The 26,430-nt window shown below is 39.4% G+C and overlaps 1 protein-coding gene across 7 annotated transcripts in view; it reads right to left on the minus strand.

The window, feature by feature from the left end:
• Positions 1-25,399, minus strand: part of LOC129726855 (anoctamin-1-like) — a 48,815-nt gene extending 23,416 nt beyond the window's left edge. For 2 of the 7 annotated variants that reach the window (XM_055684052.1, XM_055684016.1), the window contains exons 1-2: positions 9,677-9,818; positions 7,339-7,705 (exon numbers count right to left, since the gene is read on the minus strand). In XM_055684052.1, coding sequence (XP_055540027.1) covers positions 7,339-7,360 — 22 coding nt within the window. In that variant the 5' untranslated portion in view covers positions 7,361-7,705; positions 9,677-9,818. Of the gene's footprint in view, positions 1-7,338; positions 7,788-9,676; positions 9,819-23,944 lie in introns of those variants that run through there. The other 5 variants (XM_055684070.1, XM_055684033.1, XM_055684023.1 and 2 more) reach the window with 5 other exon arrangements.
• Between the last annotated feature and the right edge of the window lie 1,031 nt (positions 25,400-26,430).

The following is a 26,430-nucleotide window of genomic DNA, read 5'->3' on the forward strand; positions in this document are numbered from 1 at the left end:
AATCCACTACCTTCTGAGTTAAAATAGGAGAATTATCCCAAATTGTGCTTTAAGTAGGATGCGAAGTCCAGAAAAGGCGAATTGTTTTTCCTGTATAGACATATCACTGCGACCAGAAAGGTTGTGATATTGCCCGAGTATCTGCTGCATTCCGCACTTCTATTACCACTATTGAGAGTAAGTGATATCCCAGGTAACAGGGTTGGTTACATCATAGTTTTATAGTACTTGATACAAACAAAACAAGCACTATAAAACTTCGATATAACCAATTTGAGGTGCTTATTATTGATTCGTGCTTGTTTGTATTTTTTACCCTTCCTTATAAGTAAGCGTATAGGTTTCCTTATTAGTAAGTAAGGTTTGTCCATAAATGCATAACATATCCATGCTATTTTTCATCACTTTTAAGATAACCATCAGAAATTTCATAACATTATGTGTACTCTTGAAAAGTTACAAGAGAGAGCTATGTTTGTTATTAGAATAATGAAAACAATTAAAATTTTTGCTAGTCCTATGTTACAAATAAAAGCAAATTCAAATTTTTATTTCATATATTTTTTTATTCTAATTTTCAAACTCAAAAAGTTAGGATATGAGTCCGAACTTTTACTTAAATGGGTTAAATCTTATTTGACGAATAGTACACAACCGGTCTTGATTTTAACGTGAAACATGCAATTTTCTATCATTCACAAGGATAAAAATCCTGAATATTTCAATTGCCTTCTTGGATAGCAAACTGTAAAAAAGTGTTATCAAATAGGACATTTAGGAGTGATTATGAATTTTGAGTTAACATTTATTTGTTTCTATAATACGATCATCAATAAAGCACGCAGTATGCTAAGTTCAAATAAAAGATTCAGTTAACATTTGGGTTGGTGCGCAATGCGTACCAACAGTACACCCGTACTGGTTGACATGAAATAGACCCCAGTGTGGTCCAAGGTATGCCCAGCACACTGGGACACCTCGCAAAAAAGGGAAGATCGGTGAACCGGTGGGAACTTGGTCGTATGTTGACAGGAAAGGAGAGTTGCTCTTCTACGAGGGCAGCTTGTCTAAGCGTCTGTTCTCCTTGTTAGGGGTGGTTCGAACAGCGTCTGATCCGGAGCGGACGACTGAATTATGAAGTACGATGTCTCGCCAGTTACACCCAAGACTAGGGTATCCGTAGACCTAGTAAGGCATCATGCTGGAAAATAAGCTGGGTACCGGTTCTACAACTACACTATCGTGCCCTCACGAAGGAAGACCCAATGTAGAGAAGGAAGCGCTCTACATATTTTCGGGCTCTGATCACCGCTTATTTTGTTGCGTTTTAATTGGATTTCTCATAGATGAAGAAAAAAAAATTGGATTTCTGTGGGTTTTCCTTACTATTTCTACAGCTGGAGAAACTCTACGATAGCTGCTCGCCTAGATACATCAAGAACGTCATCGGGGACATGAACGCTCAGATCGGTAGGGAAGACATATACAAGACGTGAACTACGCAGCTTCTCAAAGACTGGCAGTCCGAAGTACCTTCTATCCTCGAAAGGACATCCGCAAACTACCTGGAGATCAGCACGTACAACAAACCAAATTGACCATGTTCTCATCGACAGCCCGTTCTTCTCAGACACCACAATCCACCAATCGCGGTGCATTTATTAGCTCGGTCTACTACCTACTTGCGGTATCTTTGCGCTCAAAACTGTCGACCGTATACCACGCGCGACATTGCCAAACCCCGCGGCTCAACACCAAGCAGCTCCGGAAATCCCAGGCCGCGGAGAAATACGCGCAGCAGCTCGAAGCGGTACTACCTACGGCGGAGGGGCTTGGCACATCACCTCTGGAGGACGGCTGGGGCAGCATTCGCACAGCCATCGGGGACACCGCAATGGCGACGCTAGGAGTGGAAGCATAGAGTGGCAGAAATGACAAGTATGACGGGGAGTGCGAGGCAGCAGGGATTGAGAAGAACCGGACCTGAGCGATATACCTGGGCAAGTCAACGAGAGAGAACAAGGCTAATTACAAACGGGCACGGAACGACATGACCACGATTCTCAGACGGAAGAAGCGCCAGCAAGAGAAACGTGAACATGAGGAGCTGGAGTAGCTTTACCGTACCAGTGATACGCGGAGGTTCTATGAGAAGGTAAACTTGTTTTGCAGAAGCTATGTGCCGCAAGCCGACATGTGCAACGACGCGGATGGATACCTTCTCACGGATGGTCAACAGGTGGAAGGAGTACTTTGATGGACACCTGAATGGCGATACAGTTAACAGAAGCGGAGCAGAAACGAACCTAGGAGCCCCAGCAGCAGATGACCAAGTACCAGTCCCCGATTTTCATGAAGTTCTTTGTGAGATCGGAAAGCAGAAGAACAACAAAGCCATAGGCAACAACGCTCGGTCTGCCGAGCGAGCTCTTTAAACACGGGAGAGAGGCGCTGGCTAGAGCGCTTCGATGAGCCATTTTCACAATTTGGGAGGGGAAAACTGCCAGACGAGTGGATGGAGGGAGTCGTCTGTTTTTTCTCGATTATCAATGCCGCCTACAAAATACTCTCACAGATCCTGTTCCGTCGTCTATCACCTTTAACTAGAAAGACAGATCTTACAGACATTTCGTGCCTACACATCACATCTTCATCGACTTCACGGCGCCTATGATACAGTTGATCGAGAACATCTATGGCAGATCATGTACGACAACGTCTCTGTAGACGATGAGCTTGAGGTGGTCGTATTTGGGGTCACTGGACCGCTGAAAATAACACCAGCAAAGAGATCCAGAGACGTATTCAGGCTCCAGCGCATCCGCATCGTGCATACTATTCTCTTCGGAAGACACTTCGATCGAGTCGAGTGCGAAGACGCACGAGCTTGAAGCTGTACAAAACCCTGATAAGCCGATAGTGCTCTACGGAATCGAGGCAACAACGTTTCTCGCGGAGGAATTTAACGCTCTAGGAGTTTTCGATCGAAAAGTGTCGCGGACTGTGTACGGTGGAGTACAAATGGGCGACGGAGAACAGCGACGGCGCATGAAGAGAATCCCATTGCACAGCTGGCAAAAGTCAATAGGTTGCGGTGGGCCGGTTACGTCGTAAGGGGCCATCCACATACCACGTGGACAGATTTTGAACGATTTAAACCCCCCCCCCCTCCGTGGACAACTGCTCATATAAATTCTAAAAAAATTTCTGAACATTACACACATACCCCCCTCCCCCAAAGCTGTCCACGTGGTATGTGGATGGCCCCTAAGGATGTCGGACGATAACCCTGTGAAATCACTCCTCTTCAGCAAATCTTCAGAGGTGCTGGTAAAAAAGGCAAATTTTCGTTGCACCACGAAATTCGCACAGTCCGTTTCTTGTCCAATTTTTGAATGGGGACAACCGTACCAGTTTCCTCGAATCATTTGATTTTCCTGTATGTGACAGCTTCATTCTGATCTGTATGATGCTCATTCCAGCAAGGTCCAAAATCTTGATTTGTTCTCTGCTTGAATCTATTACTGTTTTTCTCTGAAAAAGTAAAACACTGTCTTTATCACTTATAAGTGAACTATGTGTCACAATCAAAACAAACACAGCTGATTGACAGGGTAGGCCTGCCGATGCGAAAAAACCACTCAAATTTGTGTATCAATTTCACGGTGACATCTTGTACATTTCAGGCAAAACTTATTGATTTACGCTTATAATGTTTGATTAATATGACCCAACGAAATGCATTCACAGCTGAAAAAGTAAAAAATGATGATCTCGTATTAAGTTCACAATATCTAAAAAGGCCAAAAGCCCCAAAATAGAAGATCACTAAAACGCATGTAAACAATTAAAAAAAGCTAAAATAAAAACACATCTCAAGTTGAACCACAGAGCGACGCTTTTAAAAAGACCAAAATATCCCAACTGGAGAAAAATCTTAAATTGAGCTCAAAAAAGCCATTGAAGATTAGAAAATGGTCCCAAATTTAGCTCGAAATCCCTGGAAAATACTTCCGAGGCTAGAAATGGCCAAAAGAAAAATTGATCTTAAATTGAACTCAAAATTCTACTGTTGAGAGTACAAAAAGCCAGAATAAATAAATGATTTGAAAATAAATTTAAAATCGTGGAAAAGCGCTTTAATAAGCTTAAAAAGTCCAAATTAGAAAATGATTCCAAAATAAAAAAGTCAGTTTAAAGGCCATAGAAAACAGCACAAACACATTCAATGGACAATCAAATCAAAATCGCTGAAAAATGCTTTTTACAACCAAACTTAGCTCAAGCTTACCTTAAACAGCACTCATGAAAGCAGGAAAAGTAAGAATGGAAAATAATCCCAAATTGAACTCCAAATCACTAAAAGTACATTTTCAAAGCCAGAAAATGTCACAACAGGGTAATTTTCACTGGGTTTCGCTGATAAATGCCCACACTTTAAACATATCAGAAAAGGCTGTTAATAAAAATGATCCCGAATTCGATTCAGAATAACCGAAGTCCACATTTAACGGTCGAAAAAGGAATTTTAACGACTAAAAACCTATCAACGCTCATTTTAACGGTACAAAAATACAAGATGGAAAAAGATCACTAAATATGCTTTTAAAGGCCGGTGATGGTAGAAAAATAAAATGATCTTAAATTGAGGTAGGTGTTGGTTTCGAGTTGGGCTCAGCACCATTGAAAAAAGTTCCCAAACGTTAGAGAAGTAGAAAATGATCTTCAGTTGAATTCAAACTGCTGAAAGGTACATAGGGATATTATGGATAACATTTTTCTGACATCTGCAGATGAGGTGCGGACTCGGATGTGACTTCTCGGAAGCGTATGCGGATAATGTTATCAGGATACGGAAATTCATACAGTAGAATCCCTCTATTACGACAATTTATATAGCGACAAATCTCTCTATAGCGACATTCTCGATGATCCCTTCTGCTCTATATTAATAAAAAAAATATGCGTTTTATTGCGACATTTCTCTATAACGACGTTCCCTTGCGATGTCGTTTTAAAGCGATTCAACTGTATCTCGATTTGGACAAAATGCAATGCGGATATACAAATTTGTGTACGGGTACAGGTATTGGTACTCGGATATCATATGATAGGAATGCGGTTGCTGAAGTGGGTATCGCGGTTCACATCAGTCAACATCAGTTTGGCTGCATCAGTTTCTCGTCAGAAAGCCGGGTCGTAAATCTGACCAGTACTGCTGAACAGTTGCTCACGGGGGATACTTGCTGGAGGTCAAGACAAATATCGTCTGATTAGGCTCGAAGGTACGAAGCCATGTGTTACTGGAAGCTTGATTTACTGCTTGGATTTTGACTTTTTGAGGAACTTTCTGTGCTACAAACACAGAACAGATATGCAACTTCGAACAAAACTCTGCTGCAAATCCTAGCCCACGCTTTTGCATTCGTTTTTCGCTATTCCATCCTACGTTGATTTTACAGTGCATCTTTGAAACAGTTCGCTCCGATAGTATGAGCATGCAACAAACATCTATTATTTAATTGCTTCAATGACCAAATAAAAAGGTGATCTTAAATCTATCAAAATCAAGTTAAGACTGGACCGCATACAAGAGATTTTTTAGGCAGAAATTCAGTAACCATTCACACTCAACATGAATAGAAAAAATTAACTGAGAATTTCTCAACCATTCAAACATTGCTTAACAAATTGTCTTAGAGCGTATACCCCGCGACTGTTGAAGCCATTTTAACCAGTTAGTTGAATTATTTAAATATTTTCGTTGGAGTTGGAATCCGAATTTCTCGACTAACGGCAAAAAAATTCTCTCGTACCGTTCATTAGACCTAACATTGCGAGTAATGCATATCAGAGTAATGTTTGCGACATTAGGTATGTAAAAAAAAGATTGTCATTAGTCAAGATATTAGGTTTTCAACTCGGGCAACAATGATATTCATTTTGAAGAAATGTTCATAAAAACGATGCACGTATGCGGGTGGTACTGTACGATTAACATGAAAAGGCACTCTCTCTGTACCAGTACCGAGAATAAAGAATTCTCTCGACGAAAGTGCGGCGAGAGTTCGCACAGTCTTTTCGCTTTTTGGTTTTGTATGAAAACAAGAGAGACAGAAATAATTCTTCACGACGAGCAGGTGGTAATAAGTGTAATGAAATTTTTAGTGTAAAATGCATTCTCTCCACCGCTAGATGTCGATACTTAAAATAAAGAGATTTCGTTTGGTTTTTGGTTCCTAGCACACAATTTTCGAAGTTATTTTTTTCTATATCCTATTGGTTTTACAACATCCGCATAATATTTTATGATGATACGGACGAGGATGTAGATGTCAATTTTTATGCGGATGTTCTGAGTTTACAGATGCGGATATCCGTAACATCCCTGAAAACCTTAAAACCTTGTTAAAGTCAAAGAAAAATGTAATTCTAAATTTGGTTTAGAATCCACGAACAGCCCTTCAATATCCAATGGAAATAATAATTTTGAACTAATTGTTGAAAACACTTTTCATATTACACAAAAAAAAAAATAGAAAATAGTACAGAAAAGGTTCAAAATAGTTTGTGCATTTTAAATTCAGAGAAATCCGAAAATGATCCTAAATTGAGCCTAGAATAAGTGAAAAACAGTTTTGAAGGCACGAAAAGGCTAAAACAAAAAATATCCCAAATTGAACTCAGATTCGCTGCAACAACGGCTAAAAAACACTTCTGAAGGAAACAAAGGTCAAAACAGAATATTTCCCCAATATAGCTCAGAATCACTAAAACTGTTTTTGAAGGACATAGAAATGGAAATAATATAAACAAAATAATAATAAACAGAATACCGCTGAATGTGCTTTGAAACATAAAAAATCCAGAAATCTCAAATAAGGTTCACAAGCCGCAGTATACATTTAGAATCGAAAAAGTTTCTAAGAGATAGGGTAGAGTCAAGACATAAATTGATTCTGAATGAATTAAAGCTTAAAATTAAAATAGAAGCATTCCGCGTAAATTTTGAAATTCACATGGTATTGCAAAACCGGTACCTTTTTGGTAGCTTGAACCTAAATCAACCCGTTTAAAACATTTTACCGATAATAAAAGAAAAACAAAAATCTGAGAGTCTCTTTTACTGTGTGTTTACTGATTTGTGGCTTCTTTGGGAAAACGTTCCCTCCATTAAAGCTCTGAAGCAAAACAACAACACACCGTCAACAGTTACATATTATGAAAACACGTGCTAACGTACTTCCGTTTTTTATCACTCTTTTTTTCCTCCTTCCCACAAACTGAACCGACGAAAAATGATACGAACCAACCAACATGATACACTAGCGCGCATACCTTTTCGATACATGCTGTTCATGTTTGCTGTTCGCTTCCCGAATCCAGCTGGAAGTAGTAGTGGGCAGTTTGTAGAAGAAGGCACTTTACGTCACTCGTTCAGGGCTTTCCTCGCTTATTTATGACTTCAATTTCCACTTGCACCCACCGTTTGCCACCAAGGCACATAGCGTTAACAGCACTTTTTTCTTGTATTGCTCTAGTGATTTTTACTCCACGAAGAATGCACGGTTCATGATTCATTCACTGTTACTCACTGTGAGACGTTGGTTAATGTACTGGACTGACATCTCTTACCGAACAACGATCAGGTTGAAGCATTCTATGTTTCGCTGTTTTTTTTTCGCTTTCTGTGCAGGTGATTGAACTTGCAATGTAGGGTAATGTATCATGAGGAAACCAATTTCGGCTATTTTCAAGGTCTATTGATTTTTTATGTTGCATTATTACTATCAATTTCACAGGAAGTCATAAAAACATTTACGTCTATCAAAACAATCTTACTTTCTAGCATACAGAAGTATTTGTATAATGAGTGGATGCTTTTACTTCTAAGACTTTAAGCACTTTTACTTATAAGACTTCACGTGAGTAACAACACCTACAAGTTTATGATTGTCATTGATTAATTGATTTTGAGTTATCATGCAAACCATAACGGCACTTTTTGGAAAGATTTAGACAATATACCTCACTATTTAACAGCGGCCTCCCAAGGTATCCATATCGAGCAAACGACAGCGGTCTAATTAAGGTGGGGATTATCAGGTTATCATCAAAATGTTTATCGTAATTCCAGCACAGCTGGTGCGGCATTCAAACGAGGTTTATGTTTTCAAAGCCAGGACAGATAAGAGCATAATACAGTGTTTTGAGGCAGTATGGATCCTCAAAATTGCGTCGGATGTTCGATATGAACTTAAACTAGCGGGTAGCTTCTAATTTAATATTCGTGATCAAACGACAGGTCTAAAGTAAAAGTAATCATTAAAAATATGTTGGGATTGCCAGCTCAAACCAGTTTACGCCCAACTCCAGAGATAGCAGCGTTGTTAAAATATATTCTACATGCATTTTGCGAGAATGCGAAAATGAACGAGAATAGAAGGTGTGACTTTAGGCTTAAAAAAAATTTTCCCTCGTCCAGACGGGACTCGAACCCGCAATCTCCGTTGTCTCCGGCAAGGTGTTTTAGCCAAATAAACTACTGGGAAAGGTATAACTAGTTCTAAACCAAAGTCGAATCACCCTCTACTATTGTGTTCCTGTATCTCAGCACGCCACGATGATTTCGCATTCTCGCAAACTGCATACATTGCCCGCTTTACTAAACTTAAAATGTAAGTCATATGACAAAAATGAAATTAGTTCGTAAAGCTACTTTCTATATTCATCTGTACCGGCAGCTTATAGATTGTTTTTCATTGTAGTATTCTTAGTAAAATCTCTACCAAAATCTTTACCATTGCTATTAGTTTTGAATTTACCGCTGCATTATTATATGTTTAATAATAGTTGAATGAACTTGAAATAAACTAAACTCGTATAAAAAAATTGGCCCACTCGTAATACATTTCCAGACTGGTTCACTTATGATACATCAACCTGTTTAATATGCTCTTATTCCCACTCAACAATGTTGTATTCCCTGCTTTCACAAAACTTCCACGTCCGAGTAGGCGACCATCGATAATGGAGTGCAAATTTCACATTAAATATTCAATCGATTGACGGAAAAGCATGCCTCGTCGTTTCGTGACGTTTGCCCGTTTGCACTTGCGTTCTAACAGAGTGAAAAACAACAAAAACTTAGTTGGCCTAGACACTGCGCGAGCGTTAATCGTGGGCAATTTCCGCTGGATGACTTGCTGCCTTCTAGAAAGCAACGAAACTAGCGAAAAAAAACACGCACATCCACAGCTGACTGACTGACTGGAAAATGTGGGACAGCAACATTTACACACTGCACCGCACTGCACAACACTCGCGGAATTGCACCTCTAATATTTGGTTCCGCTTTAGGAAACAACAATGCGACAGAATGGCGACCCCTCGGTCTCGCTGGTTATCACGTTGCTGCCCGACATTTCCGACCAAACTCTCGGCAACAAGAACTGAACATCACATGGTTATGAAATTTGGGTAAAACAAATACACGAAGGTATATAACAAATCCACATCGAAACACAGTAATCCAGGGCTTGATAAGCGATAGATGATTTTGGTATGAAATCACACTCTTTTGAAACCGTCACACGACTGCACATGGTCGCCATAGCGCGACGTTGCCGGTAAAGATTGCACCCTTTTTTGCTTTTATCAAACCTAAAATTAATACCACTAAAAGCGTAACAGGAATAGCAGCAACTCGATTTCCACACCACGATCGACTGAACTGATAGAAAAAGGGCAGCCTTTAGCGAAGAGAGCGCCCACCGGAGGCACAACCGAGCGCGTTCGCGGTCCGATTCCGATTGATGATGATGTTAACTTTTATTTTTTAATCCAAAACGGCTGGAGTGGGTCGATGAAACGGCAAGCACTGGGCCTGGGGACGCGAAGCGCTTCCATCCGAATGTGACGCGCATTATCAATAATACACGCCGCGCGCGCTAGGAACTGCTACCAAACCTGCCTCAGCAAGATGGTAGTGGGGGGATTTATGGGGTTTGCTTGCGGTGCTCTCACCATCATAACGTGTTTATTGTTTTCGGTGTTGTTTTTGTTGTAGTTCACCAACGAATGATGATGACGATGACGGCGAAAAACGGTGATAGTGAGACGATAGCGGCCGCACTGGTGGACTATTTTTTCCAAAAAAGGGGTAGAAGTACGATGTGAATATGGGCCGGTAGTGAGCTTCCACCCGGCTGCCGGTTAAATCTCGAAGTGGGGTTCTGAACTGATGATTGCCGACCTGGTAGCAGTGTCGATTTAGATGACGTTTCAGCGCAGAGTGGTTGCACGCTATAGTCCAAGCTTATGAGGAATAGCAATAAAATTTGGTCAATACAAAATAAATGAAATTTGCAATTTCGCACAATCATATGTACCTACGAAAGTTGTTCCAGAAGTTATATTTCTGAAGAAGGTATCATCAAAACGTTAGTAAGAAATTTAATCTCACTGTTCAACTTTCCACGAGTGGTAATGGCGGACGGATTGGACATAAAATGTAGGTTGTTAAACTATTTTTTTAAAAGTAGTTTTCATAGTGAACATCTACAGCAGATTTGGAATAACCCTTTTCTTAGTAAGCTTCATTAACTTCAAACTTCAAGTATGCACGGATTCACAGCAGTCTTGAATCAAGTTCATAGTATGCGCTGATGCATCATCCTGCTGGAACTCATAGAGTTTTCGTAGACTCGGGGCAACAATTTTCTCCAAAACTTCCGTAATATAACAAGCGCATTGACTTTGACGCCTTTGTCGATGAAAACCAGTGGAAGCTTACCTCACTTGCACCAAACCAAACCATCACTGAAGCTGCATTCTGGAATCGGGAAACACTCCTTTGGGACTCCTGACCAAGAAGGGTTATTTTTCATGAACTTATCGAAAGGCCCCAAACAAATTCTTGTGTTGAATTTGTGAAAATTGGAGAATAAACCGAAATTGGGTATCAAAATAGAACTTATTTTTGATTTTGAGGTAGAGAATGATCATTTTATGTGGATTAATAACAAATTAAAAATAGAACAAATACACTTTCTTACTTCCACACTGTTGTTGTATTTATTCTCCCGTCAATTGATTGGTTTTGTTGCAAAGTCACAACGTAACGTTTGCGTACAAAAATTGCCTATTTTTCATGGATTTGACTTCACGAAAACTACACGACGAAACTTCTTGTGCAGCTTCAATCATAATAACACATAAGTCAGCAAAAAAAAAAATGACAGCTCTATCAGTCAAGCTCTAACCGTGATGGCGAAAACAGTGAAGCTACTCCGTTCTGAAGTGTGCGAGTTCTAAAAACGGTACCCCGTCGCGTCGAAAAGGGACAACGTGCGGCACTTTTTGGCCGCCGGCCGCCGACCCAGGGCGACAAGAAGCTCCGAAGGATGCTGAAGAGGAAGACCGAGAAAAAAGTGGCTACATCGCTGCGTGCGCTTAGCCGGGAGGTCGGTGCAATCTGCCAAACAGTGAAAAAGTACCTAGCGAACATGGACATACATGTCAGGAAGCGGCAGTCCCGTCCGTTGGTCTCGGAGCTGCAGGCAATGACGCTGCGGAAGCGCCTGAATAAGATGGTCAAGTCGATTTGCCAGGCAAACCACGACGTGGCCTGGTGATGGACGACAAGGCCTGCCTCACCTCGGATGGCAACGACTGGCAGGGCACTTCCTATTTTACTTTCCGCACGCAGGAAGTGAGCACCGAGGTAAAGTTCATTTCACACACCAAGTTCTCCAGGAAGGTGCTGCTGTGGCTGGCAATCAGTGAGAAGGGGATGTCAAAGTCGCTCTTCTTTCGCTCCAGACGGGCCGTGAACGGGGAATTTATAGTATGAAGTGCCTGCCGGACGTTACGTCGTTTATCAAGGAAAACCATAAGGTCGAGAACGCGTTGTTTTAACTGGATTTGACGTCGGCCCAATACTTGAAGTGATCGTTGGAGATGGAGCGGCTGAATATCGATATGATACCCAAGTTAGTGAGCTCGCCCAACGTCCCTAAGTTGCGTCCTATCGAGGATTTCAGGGCAAACTTAGAGCGTAAGATCTACTTCACAATTTTGTTAATTAAAAAATTTCTTTGTTCGGACTCAAAATTTTTTTGCAAGTAAGCTAACATAATAACCTTCCATGGGAAATTTATCAAACCCATTTATCTGTCTCTGTTATGTTTTTATCACCATTTCAAAAAAGTCAATTTTTTTACCGCCAACGTTAGAACTACATAAGGTTGTTTGTTACATCACCTGCATTGTTGTATTCCAGAGTAATCAATCACAATAACTATCTCCAACACTAATGAAATCGATCCCAGTTGCAATTTTGAATTTTTTCTGGGCCACCACATTATTTCCAGAGATTTACACTGATAAATAGTGTTGAATAAAAGTAATTAACATTGAGAAGAAAGTCTACCGTAATCTTAGCGTATATCATTTAAAAAATTCGCGATCACTCACGAATGCAACAATGCTGTTGCAACAAACCGCTACTGCTGCTGCTTCAACGAACGAAACGCTATCCGCTGCTGTATGTATGCAAAGCCACAACGTAACGTTTGCGGTACAAAAATGGACAAAAATTGCCTATTTTCCATGGGACCGTCCTATTGACCATCAACTAGTAAACTGATTGGTTTAAGCAAAAGTGGCTTTGACTTTAAGTGCATACGACTTAGAGTAATTTCATTGGTTTAATTTGAATTTGAAAGCCTAGAAAATTTTCTACTAGATACAGTTTCTACGTGTTGAAATGAATGTGCTTTACTTTTCTCTACTTTTAAGGCGACAGACCGATTATCGATCCAGTGCCGAATCCAGAATACGTCGCCATGTCCCTCGGTTTTGGGCTGCTATCCTCCAATCGCCCCTGACACCTATTTCGCATGCATCCTCGTCGACAGCACATATCCAACGAGTGCGGGGTCTACCCCGAAGTCGACGACCTCTATCGGGATTCCTGCTAAATGTAGCCTTCGCTTGACGCTCATCCGGCATTCTCGTTACATGCCCAGCTCACTGAAGCCTGCCGTGTTTTATCCGCTTGACTATATCCGCCGATTTGTATGCCTGGTGTGTGGTGTGTTCATGGTTCATGCGTCTGCGCCAAACACCATTCTCTAGTTTGCCGCCGAGGATTGAACGCAAAACCCTACGCTCAAAAACACCAAGAGCTCGCCGATCAGCCTCTTTCAGCGTCTATGATTCATGGCCGTAGAGAGCCACCGGAAGAATCAGTGTTTTATAGAGTGCAAGTTTAGTACGGATTTGCAGACTGCGGGACCTTAGCTGGTTACGTAATCCGTAAAAGGACCTGTTTGCGGCTGCTATCCGCCTCTTTATCTCACGGCTAACCTCGTTATCACATGTCACTAATGTTCCCAGGTAAATAAATTCGTCGACTACTTCAAATGTTTCCCCATCTAGCACCACCGCAACACCAACCTCCGACGGACTATCACGCACTCTGCCAGCCACCATGTATTTCGTTTTGGCAGAGTTTATGACAAGCCCTAATCTCGCAGCTTCCCTCCTGAGAGGTCCGAAGGCCTCTTCCACAGCTCTACGGTTGATACCAATGATGTCGATATCGTCCGCAAAACCGAGAAGCATGTGTGACTTCGTAATGATGGTGCCACTTCTCTGCACACCAGCCCTCCGTATAGCACCTTCCAATGCGATGTTGAACAATAAGTTCGACAGCCCGTCACCCTGCTTCAAACCATCTAACGTCACGAACGAGTCCGGCTATCCTGACGCTTAATGTAGAACCTTCAAGGGTGGCACGTATCAGCCTAATCACCTTTGTTGGGAAGCCATGTTCGATCATAATCTGCCATAACTCATTTCTCTTAACTGAATCATACGCTGCCCTGAAGTCTATGAACAGATGGTGCGTCCGCAAGTTGAATTCTCGAAATTTATCGAGGATTTGTCGCAAGGTAAACATTTGGTCCGTCGTGGAGCGTCCCCTTCGAAAACCGCATTGGTACTCGCCAACAAAGGTCTCCTGCAACGGCCTCAGTCTGTGAAACAGGATGCGGAAGAGAATTTTGTACACGGTATTGACAAGAGTTATGCCCCGATAATTGCTACAGTCCAGGCGATGACCTTTTTTGTAGATCGGGCATATGAAACTCTCCAACCAGTTCGAGGGCAATTCTTCATCAGACCACACTCTTCGATGGATCCGATGATCTGATGGATAGCAAGATACAGCTGTTCGCTCCCGACTTGCCTTGCAGTTTCTCAGCTCTTTCACTGCTTTCTTCACCTCGTTCATGGATGGTGGATCCACAGCTTGACCATCATTCTCAATAGTCATCCTGCTCCTTGCGACTCCACTGTTTCCCTCACCGTTCAACAGCACACTGAAGTGTTCCTTTCAACGCCTGGCCACCTGTTTTATCGGTTATCAGGTTCCCCTCCCTATCGTTGCACATGACAGGGGCTGACACGTTTCGATTCCTGATTCCGTTGACCTTTTTGTAGAAGTTCCTCGCATCGTGCCTGGAGAAGCAACCTTCCGCCTCCGCAAGAATACGCTCCCAATGCTGTCGTTTCTTCCGGCGATGGAGTCTCTTTTCAGCGGCTCTAGCATCACGATATCTACCCATGCTCTGACGAGTCACAGCCGATTATTCCGTTCCGTATGTATATTTGGATTGTTCGTAGTATTTAATATTCGGTATGCTGCCTTACTAGGGCTGCGTTACCTTGTCTCGCGACGGGACTACCGTCTTTGGTATAGCTAGCGAGACACCCCGTTTCATGATTGAGCCGCCCGCTCCGGATCAGACGCCGTTGTACGCCGCCCCTAACATGTGGAAACAGCCGCGTACGTTCCCCCTTCCCAGTCAGCATACGACCAAAGTTTCCACCGGGTTTGGTTACCCGATCTCCGCTAAGGTTACTCGTATCACGGTCGGCACCACGTGGAGGTTGGTGGAAGTTATTTCGGGGTAACTTCGATCACTTCATTATTTTAGTGAATTTGGAGTAGAACTTCACTGCTTTAACAAATTTGAACAACCTAAAACGATTTAAATGGGTTTATAAATATGGAAAGCAATTTGAGGGCCAATCACATTATACGTGAGACAGTTTATGGTGGCGAATGTCCAAATTTCATACAAAATTTTATGAATATATATATATATATATATATATATATATATATATATATATATATATATATATATATATATATATATATATATATATATATATGAAAAATTATTCACGGAAAAGGAAGATGATATAAAATTATCAAAAACTAGTCCACGTGGAATATGGCTGATGCAATAGCCCGAATTTGCATGTTACGCTGTTGTTAAGAAGAAAATATGAAATACGCTGTGGAGATTATTAGGACTCAACATTACCTTCGAGGAAAAACTTGCTGAAATAATAATGAAAATCGTTATTACAATATTTGTTTGTCTTAAGGACTAAACGAGAAACGAAATAAAAAAAAAATTTCACGTGTTGCAGATTGTTGTTTTTGAATCTGCTTCAACTGATTGTTTGTATGCAGCCAAAATCGCCAAAAATGCACTTTATTTATTAATTAATATTTAAGCATGAAAAACACTCGTTAAACAGCAGGAAATGCATGGATAAGCAAGGCACAGTGGTTCGAAATGTATGGCAAGGGCGGTCATAAATCATTTTTGTACGAAAGTGTTCTTGAAAACTACTGACATCGACAGAATTAAGTGTTTTTTGACTGAAACAAGCTTTTCCGGGACTGCTATTATCCAACTTACATCAATTTTCTGACATCCCCACTGTTGTGCATAATAGTGTGCCAATAGAATATAGGGAAAAAGTTTGACCATTGACTTTCAAAATGCAGCAGCTTTTAGAAGTTTTACCTTCTCGAAAAAGGGTTCGGAGCAAAAATTTAAGCTCAATCTGGCTTCATTAAGTGAACCTTCAAAGTGTTCAAAGTTTGATTTTCATACCATTGGAAAAACCTTAACCCTCTAGTGCCCAAATTATTTTTTAGACGGTCTTCGAAAAAATCACTATGAAGCATTAAAAACATTTTTTAAGTTCTTATTGAAGCTTTTCAGAAGTTCAACTGAAGACAAATCTGATATTGTCTCACGTATTAAACTCGTACACTTCGCATATTTCAACACAAAATATCAATTGGTCCCGAATCTTTCGTTTGGTGGTAGTTTGGTGATAGTATCGCTAGCGGACACATTTAAAAGTTTACATAAATTTTAGTATGAGTGGTGCTCTTTGGCTTCATTTTTGCGTTTCCTTTTACGGCTAATTATGATTACAGTTTAGAACACACCTTTCCAAACAACACCGTGATAGCAAAATATACCGGTTTTCTAAAGGTTCATGATGAAAATAAGCAGATAAAGCAATTAAAAACCCGTACTGCTTGACCCTATCCCCGCGGATAGAAATTAGTTTTTACCTCGAAAAATGATATTCAAAATCCTATTACTCAACAACCACATGCGCAATTGGCACAAACTCTATTGCGTGTTGAATATCGATCGGTTCTCTATCCGTATTAAAATAATTTCATCGTTAAAAAGCTCAAGTATATTTGTTGAACTGTAATGAAAGTTTAGATGTCAGGTGACACCATATGGCATCACCCACGAGGAATGGTTTAAGCTGGTTTTACAAGTGTCAAACACCTCCACTTATCGTGCTCAAAAAAGAACTGTTCACAAAATAGGCAGACAAAAACAGTTCTCCTCCCATTCTTAGGTTCATAATCGATCATAACCAGGAAACAAAAAAACTTCGGTCCTATTTTTGGCGTATGGGCGAATCAATGTGCAATGTGCAATGTAGACATATGAAATATTAACCGGTGCTAGTATTGCCATGATGATTTGTACTAGTATTGGTAAAATTTTTCAGAATGCTGCAGCCGTTAAAGCAGTGCAACCAGTAATAAAAGCTGATGATTATGATATTGACCAGGTTAATGCAAATATGAACTGATCGATTCACTATCATGAATCCGGTCATTCAAAAACATCATCGAATCAATAGCAATTAAAAAGACATTGGGTTTGTTCAAAACATTTTGCATTTAACGACGACTCTGGTTTTATGCATTTGCATTTAGTTACGGGCACCAGCGTCAGTGGATACTGTTGTAACAAGGCTCGCCATTGGCTGTTTCGGTTGCTGACGGTGATAAGGAATGCATGAGCCTTTGATACACACCGACTCGCGAAAGGTACCAGCGGTTTTAAAGTGCCCCCAAAACTGATCGTTTGCCCGAAACCAAAGTTTACCGAAACATCACGATGTTGTGTGTATTATACATATTCTGATTTCGATCTCTGTCAATGTATTTATTACGCAAATGTTGAGCAGTTCCACAAAAAATATCCCAGTTTTAATAATTGATTTAATGTTTTTCACAGAATACATTTTTTGAGAAAGGACAAAACTATTATCTACAATTTTGCCAAAGAGACTATTCCAATCAAACAAGCCGTTTTGACTGTAAAAAATATTTTTACCTTCCCATAGAGTGCTCTACTGGAAATTGAAAATATTTCTACAGCCAAAACGGTTTGAATGATTGGCATAGTGTCTTCGGCAAAGTTGTAGATAACAATTTTGTCCTTCCAAAAAAAATATGTCTCCCGAAAAAAAATTGAAAAAAGAATTTTTTTTTCAAAAAATCATAACTTTTTTTCTTAATATCTCTATGATCGGACCGGTTGCATTGTTTAGTTAATCATTTTGTAGTTTTTATAAAAAAATAGATTTTTAAAAAATAATTTTCGATAAATAATTTTCAATTTTTCTACTAACTTTTTTGTAGAAAAAGATTTTTTTGAGTGTATTTTTTTTCGGGAAGACAAAACTGCTATCCACAACTTTGCCGAAGACATCACACCGATTAAACAAACCATTTTATTATTTTTAAATATTTGTAACCATCAATACCTTCCCAAAATAGCATTTTTCAATAGCTTCCCAAAAATGAGTCATGCTCCAAAAAATTCAACCATCTTTTGCCTATAGAAACGTCTAGGCAAAGTTACAGGCAAATTAAAAAAGGTCGATTCAATTGGTTGCCCGTTTTTTGTTTGCGTTATCCTTTTGATACATTTGTTGTGCAAAGCCAGAGCATTTATTGTGCGTTTTGAGAGGACCATTGGTTGATTAAAGCTTGAACTTTTGCGTGTAGCTCAGAAAGATTTGGTTGCGTAAAAAAGTGTCGAAGCATGAATGAACACCAAACATTGAACACAAAATTGGATGCCCAAAGGACATCAAGTATGGGTCTTTGGGGCTCCTCACTTATCCGTCCTGCACATTGAATTCTATAACATTGAGTACTTCCTCTTGATAAAATAAGTTCCTCTTTTAAAAAAGTGGCCATAGGAACACACAGCGGAAATATCTCCAGAGAATTATAATTGGGACCGAGACCCTGTATCGTAAAGCAGTAAAAGTAAAAAAGAATAAAAGCATACACACAAACATGGATAAATAGGTGGCGTTACTGAAAATAGTAGTGCGGAATATAGCAGACACCCAGGTAACATCACAATAAATCAATGTTTCTGATCGCATTTCATAAAAAAATGTGTGCGTGTGTGTGAACTGGAAATTATGCCAATAAAATTGGTTTAAGAATGATATTCAAAATCCTATTACTCAACAACCACATGCGCAATTGGCACAAACTCTATTGCGTGTTGAATATCGATCGGTTCTCTATCCGTATTAAAATAATTTCATCGTTAAAAAGCTCAAGTATATTTGTTGAACTGTAATGAAAGTTTAGATGTCAGGTGACACCATATGGCATCACCCACGAGGAATGGTTTAAGCTGGTTTTACAAGTGTCAAACACCTCCACTTATCGTGCTCAAAAAAGAACTGTTCACAAAATAGGCAGACAAAAACAGTTCTCCTCCCATTCTTAGGTTCATAATCGATCATAACCAGGAAACAAAAAAACTTCGGTCCTATTTTTGGCGTATGGGCGAATCAATGTGCAATGTGCAATGTAGACATATGAAATATTAACCGGTGCTAGTATTGCCATGATGATTTGTACTAGTATTGGTAAAATTTTTCAGAATGCTGCAGCCGTTAAAGCAGTGCAACCAGTAATAAAAGCTGATGATTATGATATTGACCAGGTTAATGCAAATATGAACTGATCGATTCACTATCATGAATCCGGTCATTCAAAAACATCATCGAATCAATAGCAATTAAAAAGACATTGGGTTTGTTCAAAACATTTTGCATTTAACGACGACTCTGGTTTTATGCATTTGCATTTAGTTACGGGCACCAGCGTCAGTGGATACTGTTGTAACAAGGCTCGCCATTGGCTGTTTCGGTTGCTGACGGTGATAAGGAATGCATGAGCCTTTGATACACACCGACTCGCGAAAGGTACCAGCGGTTTTAAAGTGCCCCCAAAACTGATCGTTTGCCCGAAACCAAAGTTTACCGAAACATCACGATGTTGTGTGTATTATACATATTCTGATTTCGATCTCTGTCAATGTATTTATTACGCAAATGTTGAGCAGTTCCACAAAAAATATCCCAGTTTTAATAATTGATTTAATGTTTTTCACAGAATACATTTTTTGAGAAAGGACAAAACTATTATCTACAATTTTGCCAAAGAGACTATTCCAATCAAACAAGCCGTTTTGACTGTAAAAAATATTTTTACCTTCCCATAGAGTGCTCTACTGGAAATTGAAAATATTTCTACAGCCAAAACGGTTTGAATGATTGGCATAGTGTCTTCGGCAAAGTTGTAGATAACAATTTTGTCCTTCCAAAAAAAATATGTCTCCCGAAAAAAAATTGAAAAAAGAATTTTTTTTTCAAAAAATCATAACTTTTTTTCTTAATATCTCTATGATCGGACCGGTTGCATTGTTTAGTTAATCATTTTGTAGTTTTTATAAAAAAATAGATTTTTAAAAAATAATTTTCGATAAATAATTTTCAATTTTTCTACTAACTTTTTTGTAGAAAAAGATTTTTTTGAGTGTATTTTTTTTCGGGAAGACAAAACTGCTATCCACAACTTTGCCGAAGACATCACACCGATTAAACAAACCATTTTATTATTTTTAAATATTTGTAACCATCAATACCTTCCCAAAATAGCATTTTTCAATAGCTTCCCAAAAATGAGTCATGCTCCAAAAAATTCAACCATCTTTTGCCTATAGAAACGTCTAGGCAAAGTTACAGGCAAATTAAAAAAGGTCGATTCAATTGGTTGCCCGTTTTTTGTTTGCGTTATCCTTTTGATACATTTGTTGTGCAAAGCCAGAGCATTTATTGTGCGTTTTGAGAGGACCATTGGTTGATTAAAGCTTGAACTTTTGCGTGTAGCTCAGAAAGATTTGGTTGCGTAAAAAAGTGTCGAAGCATGAATGAACACCAAACATTGAACACAAAATTGGATGCCCAAAGGACATCAAGTATGGGTCTTTGGGGCTCCTCACTTATCCGTCCTGCACATTGAATTCTATAACATTGAGTACTTCCTCTTGATAAAATAAGTTCCTCTTTTAAAAAAGTGGCCATAGGAACACACAGCGGAAATATCTCCAGAGAATTATAATTGGGACCGAGACCCTGTATCGTAAAGCAGTAAAAGTAAAAAAGGATAAAAGCATACACACAAACATGGATAAATAGGTGGCGTTACTGAAAATAGTAGTGCGGAATATAGCAGACACCCAGGTAACATCACAATAAATCAATGTTTCTGATCGCATTTCATAAAAAAATGTGTGCGTGTGTGTGAACTGGAAATTATGCCAATAAAATTGGTTTAAGATCCTTTTATTCTTCGAGGTGAAGTTTCAGAGAGTTTTTTGAAATTTCAACTTTTCTTAAGAACAATCGTCCAATTATGTTGATTGATTCTACAGGTCATTCCGAATCATTAAGCATCATGGAGTGATCAACATTTCAAGAGCATCTATTTTCGGGACATTTCAATTTTTTTATTTCATGATCCGTTTGAAAAAAAAATTATTCGCAAAAGTAAGCGTTTTTCTTGATTGTATAACAATTCCCCGAAAACCATTTTCCCGAAACCCATTTTCCCGAAAGATATTTCCCGGAATGTACCGATTCCCCGAAGATCATTTCCCCGGAAGATTTTTTCCCGAATGTACCAATTCCCCGAAAATTATTTCCCCGAAAGTAACAGTTCCCCGAAAAATATTTCCCCGAATGAAACACTTCCCCGAATGTAACATTTTCCCGAAAAATAATGCATCATTTTCCATGAAAGGGGGAGAGGGGTTGAGTCTGCGTTACTTATTGTTACGTAGGGGGGGGGGGGGGGTAGGTTGGTTTTAAGCCGATTTAACGACGAAGACAATAAACTTAATGCTCCAAACAACTCGCCAGTCTATCTACACACTTTACTAAAAACAATGCGAAATTTAGTTAAAGAACTACCGTACAAAACGCCCCAGCGGATCAGGAGCGCCCATACTATTGCTTTTGGTAAATATGCTGCATATTTTGATACGAAAACTAAAGAAAGGTGGGTTTAGGGGCCTTTCTCGCTTGAAAATGCGTGGCGGCACCAACTTTGAAACCCCTTATCTTTTGAACAAAAAATATCACAAACTCGAAATTTTCAGGACAGTTTCGAAATTTGGTCGAAAATACTTGTGATTTTTTTTCAGATTTTTCAGTGCCCCAGAACATTGTTTTTCAACATATTGTTTCAAATAATTACTATTAAAAATATTTTTTGTCCAAACATTGATATTTTCAGAAACTACAACTTAGGATGCATCTGCTGTGAAAATTTCATTAAAATCGATGCAATATTCTTAAAGATATGTTTATTCTTAAAGATATGTTTATTTAAGAACATATTGGCCTAAATTTCAAAGACAATAACTACTTGAAAACTTACTCAAATTCAGTAAAAATTGGAAAATCAACGACGGCGAGTCGGCGGCCGGCTCGGGCTGTGGGAGCAGTGCCGGCCTTGGGGGCCACCACAGTCCCTTGCCCTCGATTATGCGGCAAAGCCGCATCAGGTAAACACCTATGGGTACGAGCATACCTATGAGTATGGACATACGAACCGGTAAATTGCCTAAGGTTGGTGAGGTTTAAAGACTAGGCCGTCGATTCTTCGCAGAACCGCATTGGTATGCGTGCAAATGTCTTATATAACAAAGTCACTTTTTGTTCTGTCTTATATAACAAAGTCGCTTTTTACGCGGGGGATACGTGCCGCGTTAAAAGAACCAGCGTAAAAAATGCGTAAATTTCGGAATCCGCGTAAAAAAACCGCGTAAAATCCGGAATTCGCGTAAAAACAGTCGCGTGAAAAACCCTGCGTAAAAAACAATAAACCGAATTTCTTGGGGGAAAATCCTAGTATTGCTTAGAACGCACTTTTAAATTTCGAGAAAATTTCACACTCGGAGAATCAAATTTCGGGGAAATGTTACATTCGGGGAATCGTATGAGGAAATTTTGATTTTCGACTATCGGATTTTGGGAAGTGGAGCCCCTAATCGGTCGAAGTTTAACTTTTTTGACCGATAGAAAATGCACAGGATGCAGTTAGTGAAATTGTCGAAATCAGAAACTTTTTTTTATGCCAAACGTTTTTGAAGTATATACAATTTATTGAATCGAAAGACCAAAGAAATTTTCGAGCTGGGATAGTTTCCCAGGCCCAAGTCACAGGTATTTAAAAACAAAAATTATGGTTAACACAAGATCTCGATATCATAAACTAATATTTGCTATTTTTTTTTAATTTGAATGAAAATTTTTTCGAGACAACAAAATTATTGAGTCCTACTGCTAAACAGAATTCGAATAATAGAAATCCCGGGAAGTTGAAAACCGTCGGGCAATGGATCTAGTATGCAGCTTTAAATTTTTATACATTGTTCAATCATATTTTTTATGCAAAATTTCTTTGGTGTAATCTATCTAATATTACCAAGACACAACCACATCGAATTTCCAACAAGAACCAATCGACAATAATTTTGATTGAATTTTGAATTTTTTAACTTCCCGGAAAACCCGGTATTGATGCTAACCAAACGTGCCAAATCTGTATTCGTCTTTTCCATGAATTTAATCAACGGAACTGCGAGCTAAAATGCTTGCGAGAAATTACCAACCAGAAGATACGCAATATTGTAGCGCACGAAATCACTCTGACGATGTTAATTGATGGGTTTCTCAACCTTCCCCATTTTGACCTTGCCTAGCATTGGATCGCTGACAAGTTGATCAAACAATCAATTAACTGTACCCGAATGACGCTTTTTTATATCTCTCGATGGTGACTTTAAATTAACAAAGTTAGATCCACCGTTCATCAATTGATAAGTGATTACAAATATCCAAACAAGGGCTAGAGAGATAAAACAGATAGACAACAAAACTGTTCGCCACTTTTTTGTATGGAACCAACAAACACGGACTGACAAGTTGCTAATTAAAACCTAAAAGTGGAGAAACCTGATCGGCTTGAATCATCACAATTGATTGTAATATCCGCTAGCAGTCGTTTAGTTTGTCGGTGTTAAATAAGCTGGCGCTCTCAAGTCATACAAGTTCATATTCTCACAACGACAACCACCAGCAAAACCACCCAGATGAGAATGTAGCCCCGGTTGAGGATGATGTAGTATGGGAAATGAAACCTTCAAAAAGTATCTGGAAAAAATGACATCACCACTTTCTGTCGAGGCTACGAAGTTCAACATTTGCGCTTTAAAACATGATAGTCAATTGTCAACTTGATCAAACGCAATACGAATCTTTAGAAGCTAAAAATAGTTTGTTCTCAACTAGTCTGAAGCGAAGAATAGGGTCTAACAAACCGGTCTCTGCCTGAATGAATCTATCATTTTGATACAGAAAAAAGACTTACTTCTTTATGTTGATTCCGTAGGAATTCGATAAAACGTCGCACTTCTTCTTAGCCACCTGAAGTAACCGTAAACCGGTTTGTATCTTCCCTGTGCACTGATAAGACGGCCACGATAAGAAAGTACTAATTTCCACTGTAAATATCCGATTTTTACCTCACTTGACTAACACGTCTTGCGTCGGCCGCAATGGTAGACACGCACGTATAAAGTTGACGGCTGATGACTCCCTCTTCCAGCAGCAGTCATTCACAGTCAAAAAGCTCATTGATTCGTATTCACCGGTCATGAGCACGAGCGAAATGAACCGTTGTCAGTTCTCCAGTTCGTGGTGTTTGTGGGATCACCGTTATAAAACGTGAATCATTTACAAAACATTATTTACTTGAAGTTTTGCATCTCGGCCAGAATCAGTTCCAGGTTGGATGCTCCCCCCAGAACCTGTTCGTTCAGGAAATCTTCTAGGAATTGTCCTTTTTGGGTTTTACGGTATATCAAATGACACATCAGTATGGTGCTGGAATCGTAGAGCAGTTCCCTGGTTTGCAATTTCTTATGATGCACCCTCAAAAGTTGTACATTTACCTCGTAGAAAGATTGAACCTTCATAAGATCTTGATACCGATCAACTAAAACTTGGTTCTTTGTCATTCTTCTAATGGCACATAACTGTCGATGGATGAATTCATCATTTTCCGTTGCGATGTGAGTTGCGATACCGGCTAAAGCTTTGTTGAGAAGTTCATTGCAAACAGAATTGGTGCCGGATAAATTCGCCAGCGATGGCAAGCTCAACTGAAGACAATTTTCCAAAATCACTTTGGGGTCACTGGTTGACAGACCATTAACTTGACGAACATCGTTTAGTCGTTGTTTTATCTCCGGATCCACACTACTTTTTAGATTGAAATAATCCCAAGCAGTTTGCTTCCAAACTGCCGCCTTGTGCACCTCACCGATAACTTTTCTAAACGCTTCTTTACTGGAAAACTTTTTATAGAATGCCTTGACGATGCCCAAGCACTTTTCGCCATTCTTAACCAGCAAAATCCTTTTCGCCACCCAGTCCGCAACCGATCGACCGGCATCACCGTCCGCTGTCGCTGCCGCACTCTGCACCAGCTCCCACTTCTGTTCGGTGGACCTTTCGTCGCACCAATTCACCCGTAGCAACTCTTCCAGCGCAGCGTAGTTCTTCACCACCCGCCGGCTAGCTTCGAGGGCCCGTTCCAACAGGTGCCCAAGAAAGAGCAGCTTTTCACAATGCTCCAAACATTCCCGTTCGTCACCCGTCGCCCGCAGAAGCTCCGACACGATTGCATTTACGTCATCCGCTAGAAGAATTACGTTGTTGAAATCATATCCGGCCAGGTTGGCCACCAGATAGATGGAATCAAATTTCATTACGAGTTTAGGAAATAAAACACAAAAATAAAATAAACAACCGACGTTGATGAACGCGCAAAAGCCACTGTCAAAAGCAGCTGATTATTCTCGCAAAAACACGGGTACGTGCCCTTACTGGTTTTCTTATTAGAATTCGGTATAATGTGTGCGTGCATTCGCTTTATTTTGTTCATTCATAATTCATGCAGAAGGTGCAGAAGCCTTCGAAGACGGAACTAACGGAATGCGCAGTGAGACGAACGCCAGCGCGTGAGTAGAATGGGTGTCCAGTTAGAATTGTTCACAGTGGGATATTTCGGTTTCTCATTGGGCTTAGTTTGATACAAAAACTTGGATATTCAGATTTTCTGCGAAGTATTTGTTTTACTAATGAAGTTTAAATTTTTATTTTTCATTTCTAGAAGCTCTCAAACAAAATCACGTCAGACTTACGTTTTACTCGTGTTCACCAGAGATTTCTTAAGGACAGCACTTAAAACCTTCACCCATTGGCACACATGTTGTCTTTTGACGGTTGAATAATAAACAAACAATCGATACTCGAAATGTAATGTATAAAACAAAAGCACTTACATAAGACATACGTAACACTGGCGATTTTCTCTGGTACACGTTGCCCCATAGTACTCCGTACCTCGTCCTGTCAAACTGCTCGATAAATAATGAGCAAAATGAATTTTCTTTTTCTCGGTTTTATCGAGCCCCAAAGAAAATCCCATAAGGAACTGTCAAAAAGTTATTACAAAATCAATGCAACATTTTTCGAGTAGGAACGAGACAATGCAGGGCTGCGCAGATACACTACCTTCAAAAACAACTCAAACAGTGATTTTATTCAGAGCTTGGTACCATTCGAGTAGTTCATTTTGTACCAACTTTTTTGGAAGATTTCTTACTAAGTGTTACGTATATCTTATGTATGTGATATTGTATATACTTATTATTATTATTATTATTATTATTATTATTATTATTATTATTATTATTATTATTATTATTATTATTATTATTATTATTATTATTATTATTATTATTATTATTATTATTATTATTATTATTATTATTATTATTATTATTATTA

The sequence above is a fragment of the Wyeomyia smithii genome, chromosome 1, assembly GCF_029784165.1.
Source record: "Wyeomyia smithii strain HCP4-BCI-WySm-NY-G18 chromosome 1, ASM2978416v1, whole genome shotgun sequence".
NCBI classification, from domain to species: domain Eukaryota; kingdom Metazoa; phylum Arthropoda; class Insecta; order Diptera; family Culicidae; genus Wyeomyia; species Wyeomyia smithii.